Here is a 13077-nt window from a genome sequence, read left to right as displayed (position 1 = left end):
AAATTACAAAATATTTTTTTGACAACTGATGTAGACTAATCCCAAAAGATGACCAACAGCAGAATTAACCCAGGTTGATGGAAATCCCCTCCTTTCCTCAAACGTTGGCTGCTCCTTGTTGACGCTTGCTTCCAAAGACACGTATGAGAGTTTCATTGGACTGCTTGATTTGTTGAGGAAAAAAGTAGATTGATTGATAATTGAATATAGGGGACGTGAGGGCCCTATTTATAGGCAAAAAACCCCCACAATTTTGAAGATTGAGTCTTAGACGACAGCTTCATGTTGGCTTTAAAAAATCCCAAAAAACCTTATTAAATAGGTCCATTTGTTCACATGTGGAGGCTTGGTTGTGGGTTTGGAAAACTTGATCCGTTGTAGGAAGTGGCAGCCATCTAGCTGTTGGAATATATCATCTCCAGATGGTCTACTGCATCATTTTCATGCTTGTACTGGCCATTTATGAGGCATATTTATTTAGGTTTTTTTTTCCTTTAAAAAAAATAAATTTCTAGCATTTTTTGATGCTGTCGGCTTGCTACAGCTGGCCGACCAGCCCTCTTGAGGGGTATATAAGGCTTGTCCCCCTTTCCCCTCATTCCATCTCATTTCTCTGCGTTCTCTTGAGGTCATTAGCAGCTGCTTTTGCTTCTTATCATTGTACAGCACCTACAGGCTTCCCTCGTGCTCAATTTTTAGCAATAAACATTAGTTTCCAGCATTTACAGGTCTTGTACCTGGGCCTACATTTGTGTTTTCTATTTGCTTCACTTTCTTTCATGGTATCAGAGCTAAACGCTGACTTGTGAACATAAGAGAGCTGCATTTTCTGTTTTGGAGCAGAGGCTTCGGCAATTTGTTGCATTTTCTGCAAATTTCAGCATGGAAGGTGCTGCATTTTCTTCCAAGAGCAAAGGCTTCCTCAAGATTTATGCGTTTTCTTCATCTGACGCTTGGGACTGGTGTATTTCTGAATTTTCATCAAAGATTGCTAATTTTTTTTGCTGATTGGATTGCAGAAGCCCTCTTCTAGGTGTTGAGGACAGGGATCTACAGCTTGCAGTTTCCCACCCTCCCTCCCTTTCTTCTTACTGTGCATAGCTTGAGAGGAGGATTTGCTGATTTTTTTTATTCAGCCTAAGAGAAGGTTTCTTGTCAGAGGACATGGCTTCAGGAGATTTCTCTCCTGCTACTCCTTCTACAGTTTCTTTTCCAGTGCCTAGATCTCCCAACCACCCTCTCTTCTAGTCTTTCTTGAGGAGGTTTGGATTCTTGGTGGTGATGGTTTCTGGAAACCCTCCCCTTACTTCTACCGAGTATCAGATTTGGTCATACTGGACTCAGTTAACTTTGGAGGCTTCTTGTCTTTGGGTTGTTGGTTACTTCTCCTCAGTTATTGGATGCTGTTTGGGGAGTTTATGATGCTTCTGCCAAGATGGTTATCATCCAATCTTTGTCACCTTCCATAGAGGTGGAATTTTTATCTGCTTCTTATGATGCCTCTCAGCTATGGCTTGAACTTCAAAGGCGGTATTCGGACTCAGGCATTGCCTCACAACAATAGGAGACTAGGGCCAAAGTGGCCCCCTTGTCAGTTTCATGCCTACCCTCTCCATGGTGTTGATGATATTTCTATGGGTTCCCCTCCTATGCTACAAGATATGCTTTCAGAGGAGGATTCCGCTTCTTATGTTCCAGAGGAGGCATCTTCAGAGGGTTCTATGGAATTCTCATTGGTGGTTACTTCCACTATTTGAGAGTCTATTTTGATTCAGACTTCAAACCTGGCGGATTCAGTTATCCATGATGATCCTCTTGTGCTAGAGGTTACTTCGTTTCCTCCTCCTCTAGAGGAGGATTCATCGCCTGAAGATCATCTTTCTCCTATTGTTGGAGAATCTTTACCCCAGACAATATTTTCATCTAGCATACCTTTGGTGGATTTTGGAGTTGCTACTTCTACGGTTTCTCCGATGACTGCTCTATTGGTGGTTGTTCCTAGCCCTACAGGCATTTTGGTGTCACCGACTCCTACTTCACCAGTACCTACAGTTGTTTCTTCTTCTTCAGAGGAGTAGTAGTCTACTATGGTACCGATACTTGTTGCAAATAGAGAGGAGGTACCATTTGCCTTGGAGCTATCAGTGGTTCCCTTTCTTGAGAACAACTTCTTCTGGATTGAACCCGGTGCTGCTTCTACATCACCTGCTTTGGATGTGTCCATTACTGCAACTTGTACCTCTTCCTTCCGATTTGAGAGGATGTGTTCTTCTTCGTCCTTTTCAGTCTTATATGCTTTACAAGACATTGATCAACCAAAGGATCCCCCGGACAGAACTTCAGCTACTTGTGGAGTTCTTTCTTCATCGTGCTGGTATTGGATCGAGGTGTTGGAATATATCATCTCCAGATGGTCTACTGCATCATTTTCATGCTTGTACTGGCCATTTATGAGGCCCTGCATTTTCATATTTATTTAGGTATTTTTCCCTTTTTTTTAAAATGCTTTTATAGCATTTTTATGCTATTGTGATGTTGTCGGCCTGCTACAGTTGGCCGACCAGCTCTCTTGAGGGGTATATAAGGGTTTTCCCCCTTTCCATTCTTGAGGGGTATGTAAGGGTTTTCCCCCCTTTCCATCTCATTTCTTTGCATTCTCTTGAGGTCATTAGCAGCTGCTTCTGCTTCTTATCATTGTACAGCACCTACGGGCTTCCCTCGTGCTCAGTTTTCAGCAATAAACATCAGTTTCCAGCATTTACAGGTCTTGTACCTGGGCCTACATCTGTGTTTTCTATTTGCTTCACTTTCGTTCACTAGCAAGGGGAGGTTCTTTGATGAAGCGATGAGTTCTCAAAGGGTGGGAGTTCTGATTCCCTTGTGACAGTGGCCTCCATTGTTGTTGTGGTGGGGGGGAGTCATGAATCAAGACATGGAATCGTCAATAGACACACCTTCTTTTGTCATTTCTTCTACTCAACGCTTGCATCTAGCCAATTGTCTTGCAACAAATTATTGTTTGCATCTGTTGTGCTCGACTAATTATTCTTTGCATCTGTTGAGCTTGACATTTGTAGGAAAACAGGCTAAGTGTTGAAGCAAACTTTTGTAATTACATGTTTGATGTAGGAGGAAGAAGGGTGGGATGATTACTTTTCCAGGACCCAGTCATCCCATCGACCAGCCCCTCCTGCATGATAATCTTTAACATACTCTGTTTATGAGTTTGATTATCTGTAAAATGTTTGATAAGTCAGCAGGTTACTCCTCTTATCATCTCAACACCTCGTCCATCTGCCTGATGTGCCTTCACCCGTGAAGTCCAGGGTCATAAATGCCATGTGTGCAAGAGCACATACACTATCCATTGCAAGCTGCCCTCCTTATAGAAAAAAACAAGTTTTCTCATGCATCAAGACATGGAATCTTCAATAAACACACCCTCCTCCCCCTCCTCTCCCCCCCCCCCCCCCCCCCCCCCCCCCCCCCACCCATGCACCGACTCATCCACACAAAACACAAAATAGTGACCCTCTTTTTTTTGTTAAACTTCAACTCTCACTTTTTTCTAAGCTCTTGGATGCATGTTACATCTCATACACATTGATTAACCAAGATAAAGCATTTTCAATCAGAACTATAAGTATGGGTACTATACTACTGTATGCACTGTATGGAACGGGGGTCTAAGTACATGTACTGTATGCAACAAAAATAAGTTTTTTCTCTGGGTATGAAACTTCTCAGATTAGAAACTATCTGGGAATCAACTGGCCAAGCTTGTGTGGTGACAAAGATCATCCCCATGGCCAGGCTGCTTTCCAAGCTGCATGCTTGTGCCGGTGTATTGGGTGCTTTCTTATTTTGTGAGTATATGAATGGAGTTATGTCACAGCAAGTTCTTTCTGAATGAAAGGAAAGGTGCTGCCTTCTAGCCAGAGTCGGGACCACAGCAAGGATATCACTAAGTACATTTTCTTCAATCCTATATGTGGTTTGAGGCATTTCTGCTGATGAAAAATTTCAGGCTATGAAATACTTTTGATTGGTTGACTTCACCCGATATAAACATGTTTGATGCTACTAAACAGGCAAGCTATAGACAACTGCAATAGGCAGAGATCATCTAGATCAACTACATTTCTGCTGATAAAAAATTTTGCAAGACCCCAAATCACCAAAAGAGTATGCCTCATGGAGATCTAGATCACTCATGGGTTGACTTCACCTGATATAAACATGTTTGATGCTACTAAATAGGCAAGATGTCTACTGCAATAGGCAGAGATCACCTAGATGAATTACTAAATAGATTTCGATTTTACTATCAAAGAGCTTGCGATTCCCTTGGGGAAAAAGTTTGTAGCAGTCACTGTGAGATCCCACACCACAGCCCCATGCCTTCTATCACCACTTGAACTAGCTAATGCTCAAGGCTATTTATGTTGAGTGAACCAAAACCTCATGTATGATATGATAAAATATTCCTTACATATGTTGGTGGGCCCTTGTCCAAGTGGCTACATCACTCGGCTGCCCACAAGGGGACATAAATCTGAACCTCGGCACCTATGCATCTAACTCACACACAAAGAAGTCCTTGTATGATCATATTGAGATTTGCCAACGCAACTTTGAATGTATATAATGAGGCCTTATCAAACTTAATGGATTCCAAACATTTCAATTACAAAATGGTGTCATTAACATATGAACTTTCCATTTTGAAGCTCGTTTGCTTCTGTACTGACAGTAGGTTTTTGGCATTTGTGTGAACAGGTGTATTCTTGGCTGTTTCCGCAAATACTCGATATCAGATTGTCAATGGATTGGAGAGAGTAGTGGAAGGATCCCCAGTTGCTAAAAGGATGCCACTCATGGCCATGGCATTTACTATTTGTATTAGGTTTGCTAACAACACATATGGAGGGATGCAATTTGTAGACTGGGCAAGGTGGTCTGGTGTGCAATGAGAAGCCCTTGTGGGCTACACTGAGGAGCTACATTACATCTGAAGGTTCCTAAAAAGAGAGAATACGATGGGTAAATTAGTAGCATAGCATCAAAAAGAGAGCTTATGATGGGGTAATTAGTAGCATAGCATTAACCTATAGAGGTCCATCATGCAAAATTATGGGACACAATGTTTACTCTCTCCTACTGAGTCCAAATAATCAGGTCAATTTTGCTTAGAGTAAATTTGTGCATTGAGTTCTATCTCATAATTCAAAGTTAACAAATAAACTTCATTTTCCAAAAAGTAAGTCTCTTTCAAGAGGAGCTTCTGATCAATATATGGTTCTTTTTTAAAAAAAATTGCCAAGAGGTTACTAGAATTACGTGCCAGGAGGGTATTAGAATTACATGCCAGCACTTTCCACTATATGTGAATGGGTAGATTGGAACCCCGTCTCTCTTTCAAAAAGCAAGGTGTTGCCATTGGGATAAAACCCACGAAGAAATTCTTGCTTTTTGGAAAGCAAGGTGTTACCATTGGGATAAAACACATGAGGCAATTTTTTCTTTGGGAAAAGCAAGTTTTGTTTTAGGGAATTAAGAGGAAGTGTGTACTTTGTTGGGGGGAGAAAAGGACAGCTTTTGTGAGACACTGGGGAATAAGTGCTTGGAAAAGCACAAAAAAGCAACCTTTTTGAGTTTATAAAGTTCGGCTTGAGGAAATGTGTTAAGGTAGAATTTGTGTGGAGAAAATAGTAGGGAAGAAGGAACAAGGATTGAGAGTGGAAGGGTGAGGAGTTATCCAATTAGATAGCATGGGGAGTTCGAATGATTACAACCACATCAATTCGTCGCTATAGCAATTGTCAAAACAACAACAATAAGCTCATCATTTCAAGGATCCATGTGTATAACTTTATTGGTTTTCCCTCATTATCTTGTATACTTTGAGCAAGCTGCTTTTGCTACTAACATTGATGATCTAGCCCTTGCTTTTTACTATTGATACATGCCTTTCTTGCACACTGGTAGATTTCCTACATTGTTCTCTTAACACGATGTCTATCATGTAGTTGTCCTTGGACTTGAGTCATTTCTAAACCCAAGCACTCCCCTTGTTCATTACATTTGTCTTTAATTTGGTTCTAATGAGCTCTTTCCAATTGCCCTCAAAAATCCCATTTGGAGTGAGCATAAAGTAAGAATTTTGTACAAGCCCTTTTCAAAATGTGGGTTTGAGGCCAGGTTTAAGGGTGAGAAACCTTCGTCCAAATCCATAACTAGGATTTGACATCAAGTAACTTTTCCTTCTTCTCAACATTGTTCGAGATGTTGATTTGATTGTTGTTGCTTCACCCTTGTTGTGAGCCCTTGAGGTAATACGTCTTCACCATGATTGAATAGTTGGAAGGCTTCCTTGACTTTTTGAGGGTGTCATCTTTATGTATTTTAACTTGATGCACTTATCTTCGGATAACTACTTGAGTTGTATGACAAGTGGCACCCATATTTCTTGCTCATTTGTTGACTGTCCAATGTGATCACTTGTTGCTCTTGTGAAACTTCCTTGGATTCCTTAAATGCTACAAGGTTTACGAGTTTAATTTTGCTAGATTATTAAGAAGGGGAGGGGACGAAGAAGAAGCTAATGCAAGAAAAAAAACCTACAATCAAACCTATCTAGCATGTATTCATCAATCAAGCAAGATTCAATAGCATGCAAGCAAGCAAGAAGAGGAAAGGAGAGCTTACAAGAAAACTATTTCAAAGAAATGATTGTGTATTGTTTATTATCAAAAATGACTTATATACAAATGACTAGTTTTTACACTGAGCTAGCCAAACTAAAAAATGGTGTGCCTTATGATATAGGTCGGGCAGCTGAAACCATGTAACCTACGGAGTAGTTAACATATCCTCCTTCCTAATGGTGATTGCATCCTTGCATCATGCAAGTTGGTGGTGAAGTTGTCGGGAAGTGGATGGTGTGGATGGTTTGGGATACGCCATGGAGTTAACAGCAAAAGTTAAGTAGTATAGTTTGGGACCAATCCACAGCCAGATGTAAGGTAAAGTGATGGGAAGATTTGGATAGCTTTAATGGCAAGCATCTTGTCGAGGTGGCATGTAAAGCGATAGGAGATGTAGAGATTCTTTAGGCTAGGCCTACTTTGGTTGTGGAAATGGTGTGGACCCTTCATCATGAGGTGGTTAGTAGAAGTGGTCCACCCTTATAATTAATGGAATGAGAACCAGAACCACCATGGAATGATCTGGGTAGATGGTAGTTCGGACCTTCTAGGCGTGAAATGATATAGCCCGAGCTCATAGTGTGATGCTTAGATTGGGTTTTTACATGACGAATACATCGACCAAGGCGATGTTTTTTTGGTGTTGACTGAGGATACATGCATGAAAGCTCATTGGAAGGTCAAGGGTTCTCCAGCGGGGGATGGTGGTGGGTTATACCATGGGCCAACCACCATGCCCCCCCTGCCCCCCCCCCCACATAGAGATATACTTGGAGGGTTGGTGGTGACGGGGTTTGTGAAATATACAGGTGACATGCATGGGCCATGGGCAAAAGGTGTGCCTATGCATATGCAAAATTCTCTATCAAGAATACTTATCTAACTCAACTTCTTTCTTTGACTCTCTTTGCTACTTTTTGGCATCCCTTTTATTTGGGAGTCAAGACTAATATACATTGTTTGAGGCATGACAACTGACTTACACAGGGCTATGCGGGCATCTTTTTAAAATTTAAATAAAGTAAAAGTAAAGTAAAGAAAAAAAAGGAAAGGAGGGGGTATGTGTGCACAGGTGGGGTGTAAGGAGTGCGTGCACATGTGAGTGCAGTGCATATGTGTAGGTGATGCACCTGTATGTCTATGGTACACGAGTGCACGTAGGTGAGATGTTTATGTGTGGGGGTGGTGCACGTAGAGTGGGTGCATTGGGACTGTACACACGGTGTGTGCTTGAATGTGCGTGTGTGAACAAGTGTGCATACACGTAAGTGGGAATACATGGGGTGCACATGCAGGTGTGAATGTGCGACTTTGGAGGCACGTGCAGGTGCATGTGGAAAGGGGTGTGCAATGAGAGGTATGGGTGTTGCACACCCGTGCCCATGCACCCTTGCGCAAAATGCAAGGGTGTACGCATAAGCCTGTGCATGTGCAAATGCATGGGTGGAGTGCATGTGAGCAAGGGAAAGGTGTGGTCTTGTATGCGTGTAAATGCGAGAATGCGTGTGTGCATGTTGCTATGAGTGCAAATGTGTGTACATGAGTAAGTGTGTAGGAGTGGGTGCACGCACATGCAAATGTGTGTGTACGTGGTGAAAATGGGAGTGCTATGAATATGGGGGTTGTGGTGCACGCGCGCATGTAAGTGTGTACAATGTATGTGTGAATGTGTGTGAGTGAATGTGCGGTGTGCACATATATATAGGATGTGTGTGCACGAGTGAATGTGGGGGAGAATGTGCATATGCCGGTGTGTGCGTGTGCATGGGTGGATGTGTACACACAGATGTAAGAGAATATGCACATGTGATCACATGCACATGCAAATGGGAGTGCGTACGTATGTGTGTGTGCACGTGAAAATGGGAGTGTATATGTATGTGTGTGTGCACATGCAAATGTGTCAATGGGATGAATGAATATGTACATGCGGGGTGGGGTGTGTACGCGTGCACGTGCTGATGTGTGAATGGATGTGCATTGTGTGTGTATAAATATGTGTACACAAATGAGTGAGAATGTGTGTGTGGGGGTGGGAGTGTGTGCATGCACATGCTAATGTGGGAATGGATATGCATTGTGTGTGTGTGTGTGTGTGTGTGTGTGTGTAAATATGTGTGTGTGTGTGTGTGTGTAAATATGTGTGCACAAATGTGAGAATGTGGGTGCATGTGCGTCAATGCAAGGGTGTGTACATGCATGATCAATGGGGGTGTGGTGCCGCACGTGCGTGGTGTATGACCCTCTTTGACGATTGTGGTGTATGACCCTCTTCTCTAAAAATCCATCACCATGAATGTGCGGTGGAAGCTTAGCCTGAAGGTCTTAATCTTTGCATCTTGAAGTATGCCCAAAGGTTTAGTTATATTCTTGTTGTCTGGCAAGCTTAACCACTGAGGCTTGTGTGCCTACTAGTGGTGGGCTTCCCCATGCCTCTCATCAATCCTTGGTGATTATCTTACACCAACACCACCATCCAAGTTTGTGAAGGTCGTTGTTCCTTTATAAGCCACAGGTAACACAAAGTTCATTTCATCACTTTGTGAAGTAGTGTCCTAGCTTATTCATGGTAACTTTTGGCTATCCTTTTATCTTGGGTATAGAAGGAGAGTGCTCACTATGGCACAACTCATCATCCTCCTCTTCAGGTTTGGGTTCACAAGTACGAGTTTAGCTATGTGGGATTTAAATTCCCATTCATCTAGTTGGATAAGTATCTTTAAAGTTGAGAATTCCCTTATAAAAGAGAGACTCATACTTTCGAGGATAAGAATCCTCCTATGTCCCTCGTACATTAATATTCATGCTCACTTGGAGGTGTAATTGGACCTACCCAATGTATAGGGGATGTGCACTAATTCTTTTCCCTATGAGGTGGTGCCTTTGATGGGATTGAAATAAAGTTATCAACCTATCACATCAAAGAAAATATTATGATAAATATGATACCCTATGGAAGACCAAATTTCACCTTCCACTGAGTCCTCCTTCACATCTAGCAATGTAGAATTTGGACAGTCCCAAATGTAGAGACTCCAGAACTAGCTCTTTTTACAACCTCTTAAGAATGGTTATGGTTTCGTTCAAGGCCTTTGGCACTCAAGTCCCTTCATTAGTTCTATGAGTAGCTCAAGAATGGGGTTAATGATCTCCTTAGGCAGGGTCAATGGTTCATACTGACCCACTTACTCAAGTACTAACTCTAGTTTATCATGCACCTTCCTTACAAGCTCTTGGGCTTGTTTCATTCGCTCTTTCTCCAACATGAGGTTGGGGTACTCTTTGAGTTTATTTGGAAGGTTGCATAGTCAATGGGTTTCTTTTATTTGTGGGGAAGAGTGAGTTAGAATGGGAGATTGCTTGTCTTCTCTACAAGGAAGGTAGCTTCAGAGTTATCATCTGAACCACTTTCAATGATCACAATCTCATTTCCTTTAACAAGTTATTGTGCATTAGATTTTTACATGCTCTTTGAGTTCTTCTTCTTATGAACCTCTTTTTTTGGTTCATTAGCCTCTTTAGAAGCTAATATGCAACTTGTGGGGCGTGTACTTTGCCTCTTAGGTTGGTGGCTTCAAGGCTGAAGATTGAGGTTTTTGCTTTGGATGCTTGGTTGGAAACTACCCTTGACTTAGTTTGGAGCCTTGTGATAGCTTTAAGGGGGACTGTATGAATAAGTCCTCCTCGTAAACTTAATAGGTTAAGGCTCACCGATGTGGCTGATGCTCGTACCACTGGGATGATTGTCACTATGTTTGGGACAATCCTTGAAGGCATGTTTTCATCCATGCTTGTAACATGTGCCTCCGTATGGAATGACATTTGGGTTTGGCACTAGATTCAGGGATGGAGTCAGGGAACTTGGCACAATGGCAACTTTATGAGGACACTCAACAACACGATGCAGGCCCTTACAATGGAAACATTGAAGTGCTGGCTTATATGCCATATTGTTGATGTCTCTAGCTCTTTGTTGCACCATGGCTTTCGAAAAGAGAGGATTAGTCTATGGTTAGAGATTGCTTTGGATATCCATATGAATTATATTTCTCATATGACTCATAGTTCTCCTATTCTAGTAGACTTTGCTCGTAATGCTATCAAGTATTGTTGTACTAGTGTGGTTCTAGGAGGAACCTATTGCAATGGTAATACCAAAGGTGAGTATGGCACTGGTGGCAGTCTATGCATACCTCGTAGTAAGGGGTTTTGATATGTATGACCTGGATCTTATGCCTATTTAGTGGGGCTAGCAAGGTTAGTGGTTCCTTTGGTGTCAGGAGCATGTTGTGCTTGAGGTGCTAGTGTTAAAACCCTAAGATCTCTCTAGATAATTGTTATGCATAAACATGCATAAATCAAGCATAAACTCAACCACCCAACCACCCAACCACCCAACCACCCCCGAGCCCAAGGGATGCACACATGAATAACAAATGAAATACATCATACCTCTACCTTGATGTCCCATACCATCAAGAGGTATAACTCCAATCCAATAGCATGTAGCTAAAGTGTGAAATGGTAGATGAGTAGATATGGACCTCTACACAAGAGACCATAGCATAAGCCTCAAGCTTCCTAGCCTCCAAGCCCCCTTGAGTGTGTCCCATGCCCCTATTATATAGGAGGGCCCTCAAGTGACTCTTGACTTTCCATTCCTCATGTGTGACCCTTGGATGCCTGACCCTAACCTTAACCCTTAAGGTTAGTCCTAACCCATACTCCACTAGACCTTGTTCCCATGCTCCCATGCTCACAAGTCTAATGTGGGTTAGCCTCCTAGTATATGCACACATAATGTGTATATAACATAGCACACATAATGTACATATAACATACTTCCCCTCTCTCAAAACATTGCACTCTTGCAATGAAAAGACGGAGAACTGCGTTGAACAATCTCAACCGACTCCCAAGTCGAATTCTCAATTTCCCTATCTTTCCACCTAATTTTAACCTCAGGGATTAGTCAACTACAAAGTTTCCTTTCCCTGAATTCAAGTACCTTATCAGGTTCATGTGGAACATAGGATAATTCATCGACTTCAACGAGTTCTTGAGGAGTGACTGTGTCATCCTCACCTCCCAGTTTCCCTTTCAATCTATCGATATGAAAGACTGGATGAACTCTAACAATTGGAGGTAGTTTTAGTTCTTACGCAACCGTGCCAATCCGATGCATAACTCGAAATGGACCACAATATCTAGGAGATAAATTCGAGCATTTTTCCATTGACAAAGTCTGAAAATCTTTAGGAACATTAAAATAAACCAACGCTCCTGGTTCAAAAGACCGAGATGAGCGTCCCCTATTAGCATAAAACTGTGCCCTATCATGAGCACTCCTGATAGAATCCCGAGCTTCGGTCAAAATTTCCTACATATCTCACAAGAAATCCCTCGATGCATCAAGCTCGATGTCCTTAAGACTGACATCAATAGGTGCCCTAAGTTGATACCCATACATAAGTATGCACGGACTAAAATAATAGCCGTAAATTTACATGTTCCAATCACCAAATCGATGATCCACGTGTAATTCATCAACACAAATCAACAAAAAAAATAACATTTTATTCGTAAATATTAAAATTTACTAAAAAAAATCAACAACAATTAAAATAGAGATTGCTCTGATACCACTGTTAAAACCCTAAGATCTCTCTAGATAATTGTTATGCATAAACATGCATAAATCAGGCATAAACTCAACCACCCAACCACCCCCGAGCCCAAGGGATGCACACATGAATAACAAATGAAATACATCATACCTCTACCTTGATGTCCCATACCATCAAGAGGTATAACTCCAATCCAATAGCATGTAGCTAAAGTGTGAAATGGTAGATGAGTAGATATGGATCTCTACACAAGAGACCATAGCATAAGCCTCAAGCTTCCTAGCCTCCAAGCCCCCTTGAGTGTGCCCCATGCCCCTATTATATAGGAGGGCCCTCAAGTGACTCTTGACTTTCCATTCCTCATGTGTGACCCTTGGATGCCTGACCCTAACCTCAACCCTTAAGGTTAGTCCTAACCCATACTCCACTAGACCTTGTTCCCATGCTCCCATGCTCACAAGTCTAATGTGGGTTAGCCTGCTAGTATATGCACACATAATGTGTATATAACATAGCACACATAATGTACATATAACAGCTAGCTACTAGGACTGGCCTTGGCAGCACTGCTGGCTTATATGGTTTGTTAGATTCTATGTCAACTTATCTAGCTCATGTCCTTGCTAGGACTCTAGTTAGTACTAGTGGGGCACCCTTAGCTATTGAGGCTTTGGATGATGCGTCCCCTGTGCCTTTGTTTGGGTATATCTACCAGGTCTATTGTCTCGTTCATCACTCATCAA

At 42.0% G+C, this 13077-nt stretch overlaps 1 protein-coding gene across 2 annotated transcripts in view; it reads left to right on the top strand.

The window, feature by feature from the left end:
• LOC147618897 (protein RETICULATA-RELATED 1, chloroplastic-like) overlaps positions 1 to 5199 on the top strand; it is an 83599-nt gene extending 78400 nt beyond the window's left edge. For both annotated transcript variants that reach the window (XM_086774001.1, XM_086774000.1), the window contains one exon: positions 4780 to 5199. In XM_086774001.1, coding sequence (XP_086630127.1) covers positions 4780 to 4864 — 85 coding nt within the window. In that variant the 3' untranslated portion in view covers positions 4865 to 5199. The remainder of the gene's footprint in view (positions 1 to 4779) is intronic.
• The last annotated feature ends 7878 nt before the right edge of the window (positions 5200 to 13077 follow it).

The sequence above is a fragment of the Cibotium barometz genome, chromosome 34, assembly GCF_041138505.1.
Source record: "Cibotium barometz isolate CiBa-2024 chromosome 34, ASM4113850v1, whole genome shotgun sequence".
NCBI classification, from domain to species: domain Eukaryota; kingdom Viridiplantae; phylum Streptophyta; class Polypodiopsida; order Cyatheales; family Cibotiaceae; genus Cibotium; species Cibotium barometz.
The sequence above is the reverse complement of the archived record's forward strand: the minus strand, read 5'-3'. Positions and strand labels throughout refer to the sequence as shown.